The 12,591-nt window shown below is 43.8% G+C and overlaps 1 protein-coding gene across 1 annotated transcript in view; it reads left to right on the forward strand.

The window, feature by feature from the left end:
• The first annotated feature begins 522 nt into the window (after window positions 1-522).
• LOC122539685 (aquaporin-1-like) overlaps window positions 523-12,591 on the forward strand; it is a 14,865-nt gene continuing 2,796 nt past the window's right edge. The window contains exons 1-2 of the mRNA XM_043674676.1: window positions 523-702; window positions 3,734-3,814. Of these exons, the coding sequence (XP_043530611.1) occupies window positions 607-702; window positions 3,734-3,814 (177 nt within the window). The 5' untranslated portion in view covers window positions 523-606. The remainder of the gene's footprint in view (window positions 703-3,733; window positions 3,815-12,591) is intronic.

The raw sequence follows: 12,591 nt of genomic DNA on the forward strand, positions 1-12,591 counted from the left end.
ATGGTATCAATATTGAAAATGGATGATGTGAAGAGGTCAAATTGGGGTGAATAGACCGTAGACGATTAAATAGTATTTTCATTGACAATAATAACCCCAAGTCCCAACCTACAACACAGTCAGCACTGTTTCTCTGCTTGGCATTCCAAGTTGACAAATTTCAATTAATTATTCATTCCTGGGATGTGAGCATGATTTACAAGTTCTGAGTTAATTGTCCATCTCTACCTGCCATTGAAGTGAGCAGCTTTCTTGAAGCATTGAAGTCCATAATGAGTTGGGACACCCACCATGCTGTATAGGAGGGAACACCAGGATTTTGACCCAGCAACAGAGAAAGAACAACGATGTATTTCCAGGTCAAGAATTCGAATAGCTTGGTGGGGGGTGGGGAACTTGAAGGTGATAGTGCACCCACATATTTGCTGCTCTTGTTCTTCTGGATCATGAGCTGCTAAAAATTGTTTGAAAACTTCTGAAGCCATGAAAATTGTTGTTTAAATCTCAATATTTTTCTAACTGCTATCATTTACTCTACAGCCTTCCTCAGGAGTAACTCAGATCCAGGCCCTGGGAGTGGAAATCATTGTCACCTTCCAGCTTGTCATGTGTGTATTAACCATATCACACCAGGAAAACAACTTTGAAGGGTCTGCACACGTGGCCCTTGGAGTATCTGTGACCCTTGGACATTTAGTGGCAGTAAGAATTATATATATATTCTGTTTTTAATCTTGACAGAGTCACAGTTGATTTTTGAGAATGGAATGTTTAGTTTCTCAATTCAACCAGCACGGTACAACAAACCCTTGGCATGATGCAGCCAGGGCAGAGAACAGACTGCGGAGAATATGACCCTGGGCAGCTCCAATGTGGGTAGAACACAGCAATGGGTGTTACACACACCCCACACAAACAGAAATTGCTGGACAAATTGCTGTTACATGATTAAACTCTCGGAAGCATGGGAAATTAATAAGGGGGACGTTTGTTCCTTTGAATTTGTGACAGTCATAAAAATGAGTGTTTTATATCTGAATGTTTTATTAATTTGCAATGTGGGTTTCTGTCTGTACTACCCTCAGGCAGTGAGTTCCAGGTGCCCAACATCTGCTGTGGCAAATGTCCTCTCTAACTCCCCTCTAATTGTTCTACTTTCTTCCCTGGTTAGTGACCTCGCGAAGGGAAGTAACTTCTTCCTGTCCATTGTATCCATCAGAATTATGTCACTTCAATTAAATCTCCCATCAGCCTACTGTATACCAAAGAAAATATTCCTAACCGAACACTCTTTCGTCATTGCTGAAATTCTCTATTCTTGGCAACATCCTAGCAAGCCTTCTCTATACTCTCTCCATTTCTGATCACATACTTCATATGACATAGTGAACTGAACAAAGCACTCCAACTGTCATCTGACACATCTTTTATATAATTCCAGTCCAACTTGCATCCCGTGTGCCTTCCTGTCATCTTACCGACCTGTCCTGCTAACCTCAGGGATTTGTGAACCAGCACATGAGAATTTCCTGCTCCTCACACTTCATTGAATCCCTACAGTGTGGAAACAGGCCATTTAGCCCAACAAATCCACATCCCATCCAGACCCATTCCCCTATCCTATTACTCTACATTTATCCCTGACTAACGCACCAAACCTTCACACCCTGAACAATCTGGGCAGTTTAGCATGGCCAATTCACCTAACCCGCACAACCTGGACTGTGGGAGGAAACGGGAGCACCCAGAAGAAACCCACACAGACATGGAGAGAATGTGCAAACTCCACATAGACAGTCGCCTTAGGCTGGAATTGAACCTGGGTCCCTAGCGCTGTGAGGCAGCAGTGCTAGCCACTGTGCCATTCGTTAGAGTCCCTTCTCAGAATTTGACCATTTATTGGGAATTTCTTTGTCTTGATTTTCCTTCCCAAATGCATTGCCTCACAGTTCTCTGGATTGGATTCTACCTGGTGATTTTCTACTCACCTAATAACGCCACCAATATTTTGGAGAAGTATTTCCCGAATTATCCTGGATACCACCTGGTACACGGAAATATAAACACAGGGAAAGGTTTGAAAATTTGAGGCCATTTCCATAGTTATGGAGGAATGGGAATTTGAGCAATAGATATGTGATGACAGATAGAAGCAGACGGCTTCAGTGTTGGTGGCCTAAGAGCACAGAGCTCCAAGGATAGGCTAAGGTTTAGGGTAAAGGACATGAGAAACTTTATCACAAGGAGTCACAGGTAAAGAATATAGACTTAGAGGAAGCTGAAGACCATTGGTGTCATCCTGTCCCTGCTGTTCTTAAACCCCTCCCGGAGCCAACCCTGCCCAGAGCCCCACCCCAGATTAGCACTGCTCAGCCACTGTACCACCCCCTGATAACGAGGAGAAAGTGAGGTCTGCAGGTGCTGGAGATCAGAGCTGAAAATGTGTTGCTGGAAAAGCGCAGCAAGTCAGGCAGCATCCAGGGAACAGGAGAATCGACATTTTGACCATTCCTGAAGAAGGGCTTATGCCCGAAATGTCGATTCTCCTGTTCCCTGGATGCTTCCTGACCTGCTGCGCTTTTCCAGCAACACATTTTCACCCCCCTGATAACCTCTGGCATTGTTCTTCCCCACCACCAGAAAAGCCCCATCAAGATACAATCCCTTCCTTGCCAGGCACAACCCTACTCAGAAACAAAAACAGAAGTTGCTGTAGAAGCTCAGCACGTCTGGCAGCACCCGGGGAGAGAAATCTGAGTTTGTTAACCTCAGTCCAGTGACCCTTCCTTAGCCCTACTCAGGCGCTGACCCTTAGACATCACCTGTCCTTGCAGGACAGCTCTGTCCAGGAACAACTCAGCCACTGTACCACCCCCTGATAACGAGGAGAAAGTGAGGTCTGCAGGTGCTGGAGATCAGAGCTGAAAATGTGTTGCTGGAAAAGCGCAGCAGGTCAGGCAGCATCCAGGGAACAGGAGAATCGACATTTTGGCCATTCCTGAAGAAGGGCTTATGCCCGAAATGTCGATTCTCCTGTTCCCTGGATGCTGCCTGACCTGCTGCGCTTTTCCAGCAACACATTTTCACCCCCTGATAACCTCTGGCATAGTTCTTCCCCACCACCAGAAAAGCCCCATCAAGATACAATCCCTTCCCTGCCAGGCACAACCCTACTCAGAAACAAAAACAGAAGTTGCTGTAGAAGCTCAGCACGTCTGGCAGCACCCGGGGAGAGAAATCTGAGTTTGTTAACCTCAGTCCAGTGACCCTTCCTTAGCCCTACTCAGGCGCTGACCCTTAGACATCACCTGTCCTTGCAGGACAGCTCTGTCCAGGAACAACTGTGCACCTGACAAATCTCTCATCAGCATTCTTCACTTTAAACAATTCATCTTGTGTTATTCCAGGCTTCCCCAGAGTTAAGGCTCATCATTCAATTTGCTGCCTGAAGAGTGATTTGTTTCCATCTGCCTTTGAACCTCATGATCCTAGTTGTGAAAACTCTGTTGGAAATGCCTGAGTCGTTCGAATGCACAAATTTTTCATTTATCCAAGGCTCCAGTTTCTGCTCCATTAATTGCAAAAATCCTTTTAAAACACAGGATTTAAGCTCCTTTAGCACAAGAATGCAATCTGGATCTGGTATAGTACAGATTTCTCTTAAAATGTCTCTGTGTTCTGGCCTGTCAAAGGTCTGGTAGTCCCTCACTCTGCTGTTGTACACTGTTTGCAGATTGGATTTACTGGGTGCAGCATGAATCCTGCTCGATCCTTGGGGTCAGCTGTCATTACAACAAACTTCAGCCAACATTGGGTAAGTGAAGTGTCTTCAGCCTCAGCCCAGCCCAGCCCAATCATTCCTTCATTAAGATGTGAATTAAACATGAGGGTGGAAACTGCACTGTTTCACAGATCAGCACAATTGGTGAAAACATTACTGTCCATTAGTTCCACCTCATAGGCTTATAGGTGTTCACATCACAGAAGGCCATTCAGTGTCTGCACCAATCAATAAAGATCTGACTAACTAATCCCTTTTTCCAGTTTTTGGCCCATATCCCAAAACACAATGGGTACCAGACTGCCATCACTCTCTGAGTGAAATAATTTCTTCTCTACTCTCCTCTTAGCCTTCTGCCTGTTACCTTAAATCCACATCCTCTGGATAGTAACCACTCTACTAATGGAAAAAATGTCTTTCTATCGACCATGTTAATGACTCACATAATTGTATACACCTCTATCAACCTTTGTTGCTCCAATGAAAACAACCTCATCCTATTCAATCTTCTCTATAACTCAGACTCTCCATTCCATGCAGCATCCTGATAAATATTCTCTGCATCCTCAACTGCAACCAATCCGTGCTATAATGTGGTAACCAGAATCGCACACAATACTTCAGTTGTGGCCTAACCAGGTCTAAAATAGTATTCTTCTTATAGTTATAGAGCATGGAAACAGACCCTACAGTTCAACACATCTGCATCAATCAGAAATCCGAAATTAATCTAGTCCTATTTGTCACCATTTGACCCATATCCCTCTAAACCTTTCCTGTTCATATGCCCATCCAGATGCCTTTTAAATGTTGTAATTGTACCAGCCCCCACCACTTCATCTGCCAGCTCATATCAAACACGCACCACCCTCTGTGTGAAAAAGATGCCCCTTAGGTCCATTTTAAGTCTTTCCCCTCTCACCCTAAATCTATGCCCTCTAGTTCTGGACTTGCCCACCTCAGGGCTGCCAACTTCATCAAAGACCCATCCCACCCTGATAATATTCTCCTACAACCTCTTCTGTCAGGCAGGAGATACAGAAGCTTGAACACATGCACCAACAGGTTCAGGAACAGCTTCTTTCCCTGCAATTATTAAACTGATGAATGGATTCTCTAACTTCAAATAATGTCAGTCTTGCTTTTGTGCCTCTCCTGTTTAGTAATCTGAATGCCTCACTCTGAGTAAGCACCCTTTGATCTCTGTGCTCTTATTTGCTATGATCTGCCTGCACTGCTCACAAAACAAAGCTTTTCATTGTATTTAGGTACATGTGACTACAACAAATTAAATTAAATTAAATAAAATCAAGCCAGTATCTGGCAGTGACCTTTGTTTGGGATAATTCCTCTCGCTCCCCATAATAATGTATTGTCCTCTATCATGATCTGGTCCAGAGAGGTTTCAGTTCTGGTTGGGATGGTCCTTTGGTTTGCTTCATCACCACCAGCTGGTTTAGTTTTGCCAGGACCAGATCTGTTTGTATCCACAGTTGGATATTGTCAGTGGTATCCAGAAAGTTTAAAACAGAACAGACTCTCCCAGTGGAGGCACTACCAATAGAGTATCTGCCAACAAGAGGTGGCTCAAGGCATCAGCTTTTGCTCCTTGGCCTCCCAGATATTGATCCAACTTGTAATTGTATGCCCTTAGAATAAGAGCCACCCCCCCGCCCGCAACTGAATTCAACCTGAAGCATTGGGTAGAACTGCCTTGTCCTCTTTGAGTTACCCTAGCAGGGGTTTGTGGTCTGTTACAATTTTACATCCCTAAAGGTATTGGTAGAACTTCCTCATGCTAAAGATGACTGCCAAACTTTCCTTCGTTATCTGGGCATTTTTGCGCTCTGCATCAGCCAAAGTCCAGGAAGCCTACACTATTGAGTGTTCCTCTCCATTGGGCCACCGGTAAGCCAACACTACCTTGATACCATACGGGGAGGCATGCATGTCAGCACCAGATCTCGCTTGGGATCGTAGTGTACCAGCACCTTAGACCTTGATAGTTAGAACATAGAACATAGAACAATACAGCGCAGTACAGGCCCTTTGGCCCTCGATGTTGCACCGATCCAAGCCCACCTAACCTATACTAACCCACTATCCTCCATATACCTATCCAATGCCCGCTTAAATGCCCATAAAGAGGGAGAGTCCACCACTGCTACTGGCAGGGCATTCCATGAACTTACGACTTACTTCTTCACTTCTGTAAAGGCTACATCTTAGCTACGAGGCCATTTTGAAGGATGACCCCTTTTCAGAAGCAGATGTAAAGGGAGCCAGAATGGAGGCCAGGTTTACATATTAATTTTTCATAAGTGTTTACCATATCCAAGGAAATCGTCTGCTCCAGTACGTATGTGGAATTGGTGCTCATTTGGTCACCCTCATTTTATATTCCAATGGGTGTAACCCAATCTTGTCAACTCTGTAGCGTGGGTATGTCACCTTGGGGTGCCCAGAACACACAGCCTGAAGCATACACCTGCATTAGAGAAACATCTCATGACTATGTCTAAGTTCTCTTTAGTAGCCTTCCCTGTTACTAGCATGTCATTCAGATAAATGGTTACCTGGGGTAGACCTTGTAAAAAGGTCTTCATCTGCTGAACAATTGCAAGGGCTGATGGTACCCCAGATGGCAGTCCCGTATGTTGGTACAAATCCTTATGGTTATTAGTTGAAGCATACTTCTAGGAATCCTCACTTAACCACAACTGTAAGTACACAAGGCTCATGCCTCCCTTCCTGAAGCATTGATCCCATGCCAGCTTTCTGTATAAGTCCTCTACACAGGAGAGTGGGTTTTTATCCAGCTGCCAGGAGTAGCTTCTCACTTGTTTAAACTCCAACCAATAGCGAACTAACCCATCGGGCTTCACCATCGGCACAGCCAGTGCTGTTCATTCCTGAAACTGATGATTTTTTTGGTTTCCCGTCTCCTGATTTCTGCTTCTACTTTTGTCTATAAGGCAAGTGGCACTGGGCGGGATTCCCGAATCGTGGAATTGTTTCATGGTCAGTATGGTCAATGGATGACTAAAGATCATAGAATCTCTACAGTGTGGGAACAGGCCATTTGGCCCAACACCGACCCTTTGAAGAGTATCCCACCCAGACCCATTCCCCTACATTTCCTCTGACTAATGCACCTAACCTACACATCCCTGAATACTATGGGCAATTTAGCATGGTCAATTCACCTGACCTGCTCATCTTTGGATTGTGGGAGTAAACCGGAGCCCCCAGAACATATGCACACAGACATGGGGAGGATGTGCAAACTCCACACAGATATTCACCTGAGGTTGGAATCAAACCCAGGTCCCTGGGACTGTGAGGCAGCAGTGCTAACCACTGAGCCACTGTGCCACCCAAGATATTGAGGCTCTAGTCAAAAATAAAAAAGAATTATATATTAGATATAAACAGCTGTGTTAAAATGAATCTCTTGAAGAGTGTAAAGAATGTTGGTGCATTATTAAGAGGGAGATCAGGCAGAAAAGAGAGGATGTGAGACAGTCTTGGCAAATAAAATTAAGGATAATCAAAGAGATTCTGCAAGTACATTAAGAGCAAGAGAGCAGCTAGAGAGAGAATAGGACCTCTTTAAAATCAATGAGGTCATCTTTGTATTGAACCTCAGGAGATGGAAGAGATATTAAAATAATATTTTGCATCATCTTTTACAGTAGAGAAAGAAGTGGAGGCTAGAGTACTCAAATAAATAAATGTTGACGTTTTGAAAACAGTTCACATTACAAAAGAGGAAGTGCTGGAAATCTTAGTAAATATAGTGTATCCTCGGCCTTTGTGAGAAATTAGGGAGGAAATTGCAAGACCCTTACAGAACCATCTGTAAATACAGTGAGGTGCCAAATTACTGGGGAGAAGCTAATGTTCTTTAAGAAGGGATATGAGGAGAAACCTGGCAACTATAGATCTGTGAGTCTAACTTTGGTGGTGGGTAAGTTGTTGGAGGTGATTCTGAAAGATAGGATTTATATGTATTTGGGGAGGCAAGAAATTATTAGGGATAGTCAACATGGCTGTTTGTGAGGAAAATCATGTCTCAAAGTTGATGGAGTTTTTTGAGGAAGTAAGCAAGAAGATTTAGGGTGTAGCTTTGCTCGCTGAGCTGTAGGTTTGATATCCAAACGTTTCATTAACTGGCTAGGTAACATCATCAGTGGCAACCTCCAAGTGAAGCGAAGCTGTTGTCTCCTGCTTTCTATTTATATGTTTGTCCTGGATGGGGCTCCTGGGGTTTGTGGTGATGTCATTTCCTGTTTGTTTTCTGAGGCGTTGATAGATGGTATCTAGATCTATGTGTTTGTTTATGGCGTTGTGGTTGGAGTGCCAGGCCTCTAGGAATTCTCTGACATGTCTTTGCTTAGCCTGTCCCAGGATAGATGTGTTGTCCCAGTCGAATTGGTGGTTTTTTTCATCCGTGTGTAGGGCTACGAGGGAGAGAGGGTCATGTCTTTTTGTGGCTAGCTGGTGTTCTATAATCCTGGTGGCTAACTTTCTTCCGGTTTGTCCTACGTGGTGTTTGTGGCAGTCCTTGCATGGAATTTTGTAGATGACGTTGGTTTTGTCCATGGGTTGTACTGGGTCTTTTAAGTTTGTTAGTTTTTGTTTGAGAGTGTTGGTGGGTTTGTGTGCTACTAGGATTCTGAGGGGTCTTAGTAGTCTGGCTGTCATTTCTGAAACTTCTTTGATGTATGGTAAGGTGGTGAGGGTTTCTGGCTGTGTTTGGTCTGCTTGTCGTGGTTTGATCTTGAGGAATCTGCGAACTGTATTTTTTGAGAATCCGTTCTTCTTGAATACGTTGTATAGGTGGTTCTCCTCTGTTTTCCGAAGTTCGTCTGTGCTGCAGTGTGTGGTGGCTCGTTGGAATAATGTTCTGATACAGCTTGGTTTGTGTGTGTTGGGATGGTTGCTGGTGTAGTTAAGTATTTGGTCAGTGTTTGTCGGTTTTCTGTATACGCAGGTTTGTAGTTCTCCGTTGTCCGTTCTTTCGACTGTGATGTCCAGGAATGCGAGTTTGTTGTCGGTTTCTTCCTCCTTGGTGAACTTTATGCCTGTGAGGGTGTTGTTGATGATGTTAAATGTCTCTTCCAACTTGTTTCGTTTTGTGATATCAAAGGTGTCATCTATGTAGCGGACCCAGATTTTTGGTTTGATGGTGGGTAGGGCTGTTTGTTCTAGTCTTTGCATTACCGCTTCTGCTATGAATCATGATAGCGGAGAACCCATGGATGTGCTGTAGGTTTGTTTGTAGATTATGTTGTTGAAGGTGAAGTGGGTGGTGAGGCACAGGTCCACTAACTTCATGATGTTTCCGTTGGTAATGTGATTGATGGTGGTTGGGGTGTGTGTGGTGATCTCTTCTAAAAGTGTGGTAAGTGTTTCCTTTGCCAGGTCGATGTTGATGGAGGTGAACAGTGCTGTTACGTCGAATGAGATCATTGTTTCGTCTTCCTCTATTTTGGTGTTTTTGATGATGTTTAGGAATTCCTGGGTGGAGTGGATGGAGTGCTGTGACTCTTCTACTAGGTATTTCAGTCTTCCGTGTCATTCTTTGGCCAGTCTGTAAGTTGGTGTTCCGGGTAGTGAGACTGTAGGTCTGAGGGGGGCTCCTGGTTTATGGATTTTTGGTAGTCTGTAGAATCGTGGGGTGTTGGTCCCGTCTGGTTGCATTTTCTGGAATTCTGTCTTGTTTAATTGTCCGGAATTGTGTAATTTTCTGAGGAGATATGTAATTTTGTTTCCTAGTCGTGAGGTCGGGTCTAGCGCCACCTGTTGGTAGGTGTTGGTATCTGCGAGTAGTGCATTGGCTTTCTCTATGTCGTCCCTTCTGTTCAGGATGACAGTGAGCCGACCTTTGTCTGCAGGTAATATGACGATGTTTTTGTCTTTTTTAAGGTTTTCTAGGGTTTTCTTTTCTTGTGTGTTCAGTTTGTTTCCTTCCCTCTTTCGGCTCAGAGTAGGTGCAACTGTCTGTCTGATCGTTTGTTGTGTTTATTCTGTGAGTTTGTTGTCCTTCAATGTAGTTTCTAATGCCACTACGTAGGACAATATAAACACTACGTAGGACAAACAGGAAGAAAGTTAGCCACCAGGATACACGAACACCAGCTAGCCACAAAAAGACACGACCCTCTCTCCCTCGTAGTCCTACACACGGATGAAAAAAACCATCAGTTCGACTGGGACAACACATCTATCCTGGGACAGGCTAAGCAAAGACATGCCAGAGAATTCCTAGAGGCCTGGCACTCCAACCGCAACGCCATAAATAAACACATAGATCTAGATACCATCTATCAACCCCTCAGAAAACGAACAGGAAATGACATCACCACAAACCCCAGGAGCCCCATCCAGGACAAATATATAAATAGAAAGCAGGAGACAACAACTTCGCTTCACTTGGAGGTTGCCACTGATGATGTTACCTCGCCAGGTAATGAAACGTTTGGATATCAAACCTACAGCTCAGCGAGCAAAGCTATACCCTAAACCTCAACCTGAGCTACAAACCTTGCAAAAAAGCAAGTAGATTGATGAGGGTAAAGCAGTAGACATCATTTACTTGGACTTTTGGTTCCACATGGTCAATTAATCAGTAAAGTTAGATCACATCGGATTCAGGGTGAGCTTGCCCATTGGATACAAAATTGGCTGCATGACAGGAGACAGAGAATGATGGTGGAGGGTTGTTTTTCAGACTGGAGGCCTGCTACCTGGGGTGTTCCACAGGGATCAGTGCTGGGTCCACTCTTGTTTGTCATTTATGTCAATGAGTTTGATGATACAGTAGAAACCATAGTCAGTAACTTTGCAGATGACACCAAGATTGGTGATAGAATAAATAATGAAAAAGGTTATCTAAAATTACAAAGAGATCTTGATCAATTGGGTCAATGGGCTGAAGAGTAGCAGAAGAGTTTAATTTGGATAAATGTGAGGTATTACATTTCGGTAAAACAAACAAAGATAACACTTATACAATTAAAAGTAGGGCCTTAGTAGTGTTGTAGAACAGAGAGACCTGTTGGTTCAGGTACAAAATTCTTTGAAGTTTACATCACATATATATAGGGTGCCTTCACTGCTCAGTCCTTTGAGTATAGGAGTTAGGACATTATGTTGAGGTTGTATGGTTCTGGTAGGTGAAAGTGAGGACTGCAGATGCTGGAGATCAGAGTCGAGAGTGTGTTGCTGGAAAAGCACAGCAGGTCAGGCAGCATCCAAGGAGCTGGAGAATTGATTTTTCAGACATAAGTCCTTCATCATCCATTGTTGATGTTGCCTGACCTGCTGTGCTTTTCCAGCACCACACTCTCGATTCTGTACAGTTCTGGTAGCCCTGTTATAGAAAGGATGGTATTAAGCTGGAGAGGGTTCTAAAGAGATTTACCAGGATGTTGCCAGCAATGGAGGATGTGGGATATAAAAATAAATTGGAAAGGCAGGGACCTTTTTCACTGGAGCTTAGGAGGTTGGGAGATGACCTTATAAAATCATGACGGGGTCAAATAAGGTTAAAGATATCTTTTCCCTGCGGTGGGAGATTTCAAGACTAGGGGGTATATTTTTAAAGTGACAGGAGAAAGATTTAAAAAAGACATGAGGGGCAATTTATTTAGAGAGTGATTCATGTGTGAAATGAACTTCCAGAAAAAGTGGTGAATGTGGCTACAGTTAGAACATTTAAAAGACATTTAATTAAGTATGTGAATAAGAAATGTTTTGAGGAATTTGGGCCAAGTGGGAATAGTTGAGTTTAAGATTATGGTCGGCAGGAACTGGTTGGACTGAAGGGTCTGTTTCCGTGCTGTATGACTCTATGCAAGGTGACCCTGGCTCCTTTGATAGTCTGAGACTTTCCGCGCATTTAGTTGAGATTTTGCTCAGCCAGCCACATTCTAATCATAAAATGGTGAGTCCATCAAGGTGTATCTTTTTCAACAAATTTCACCCCATCAGCAAAGCCCCAAAACAAAGCCAAACCTTGGCCAAATGGATAATGTTTTCTTCAGGATCTCAGCTGGCAAGCTATTGTGGTTGCTACTCGTATGCAGATTCGAGACAGGAAAAGAGCTCCACTCGACCCAAATTGAGTAAGAGAATTCATAGGTAATATCTAGGAGAGTGCACACCCTGGAAAGTCCACCTAAATCTGGTTAAATCACTTAGCAACAAATCAAAGCCAACTAAAATAAAAGTTTGGTTAAATGGTGACCCAGTTGTCAGGAGGTTGATACCACCACAACCGTTCAGTGATCGCAGAACCAGTCTTTAACAAACTTCACTCTGGACTCCAACCCTTTAGTTTGCGCAAGACCTCAGTTAGACTGGGAACCTATACTGGGAACCTTCACAGATTAAGGTTACAACTTCAGTTCTGGTCTCTTGTAAGAAGCAGCTGTTTCAGTTCCCACTGATTGTAATAAAGGGAGAGGTCCAAGCTTGATGGGACAACATTCACCATGAAATATTCACCATGATTGGCTCAATATATTTTGATTAGAAAATGGTTGTCTGTATGAAGTCCTATTAGATACCTATACGTTTATCAGGAAGGTTTAGGGACTATCAAAGGAGTCAAGAACAACTTGCATGTTGACCAGGAAGCGGTTCAGTGATTCTGTAAGGCCCAGCCTGTGCCATTTGCCTTGTGGACAAAATTAGGGCCAGAAACCAGGAGGCTGGAAAGCGAGCGAGTGATCAAACCAGTGCAGATTCTGTTCGCTGAGCTGAGAATTGGTGTTGCAGACGTTTCGTCCTCTGTCTAGGTG

The sequence above is a fragment of the Chiloscyllium plagiosum genome, chromosome 33, assembly GCF_004010195.1.
Source record: "Chiloscyllium plagiosum isolate BGI_BamShark_2017 chromosome 33, ASM401019v2, whole genome shotgun sequence".
NCBI classification, from domain to species: Eukaryota; Metazoa; Chordata; class Chondrichthyes; order Orectolobiformes; family Hemiscylliidae; genus Chiloscyllium; species Chiloscyllium plagiosum.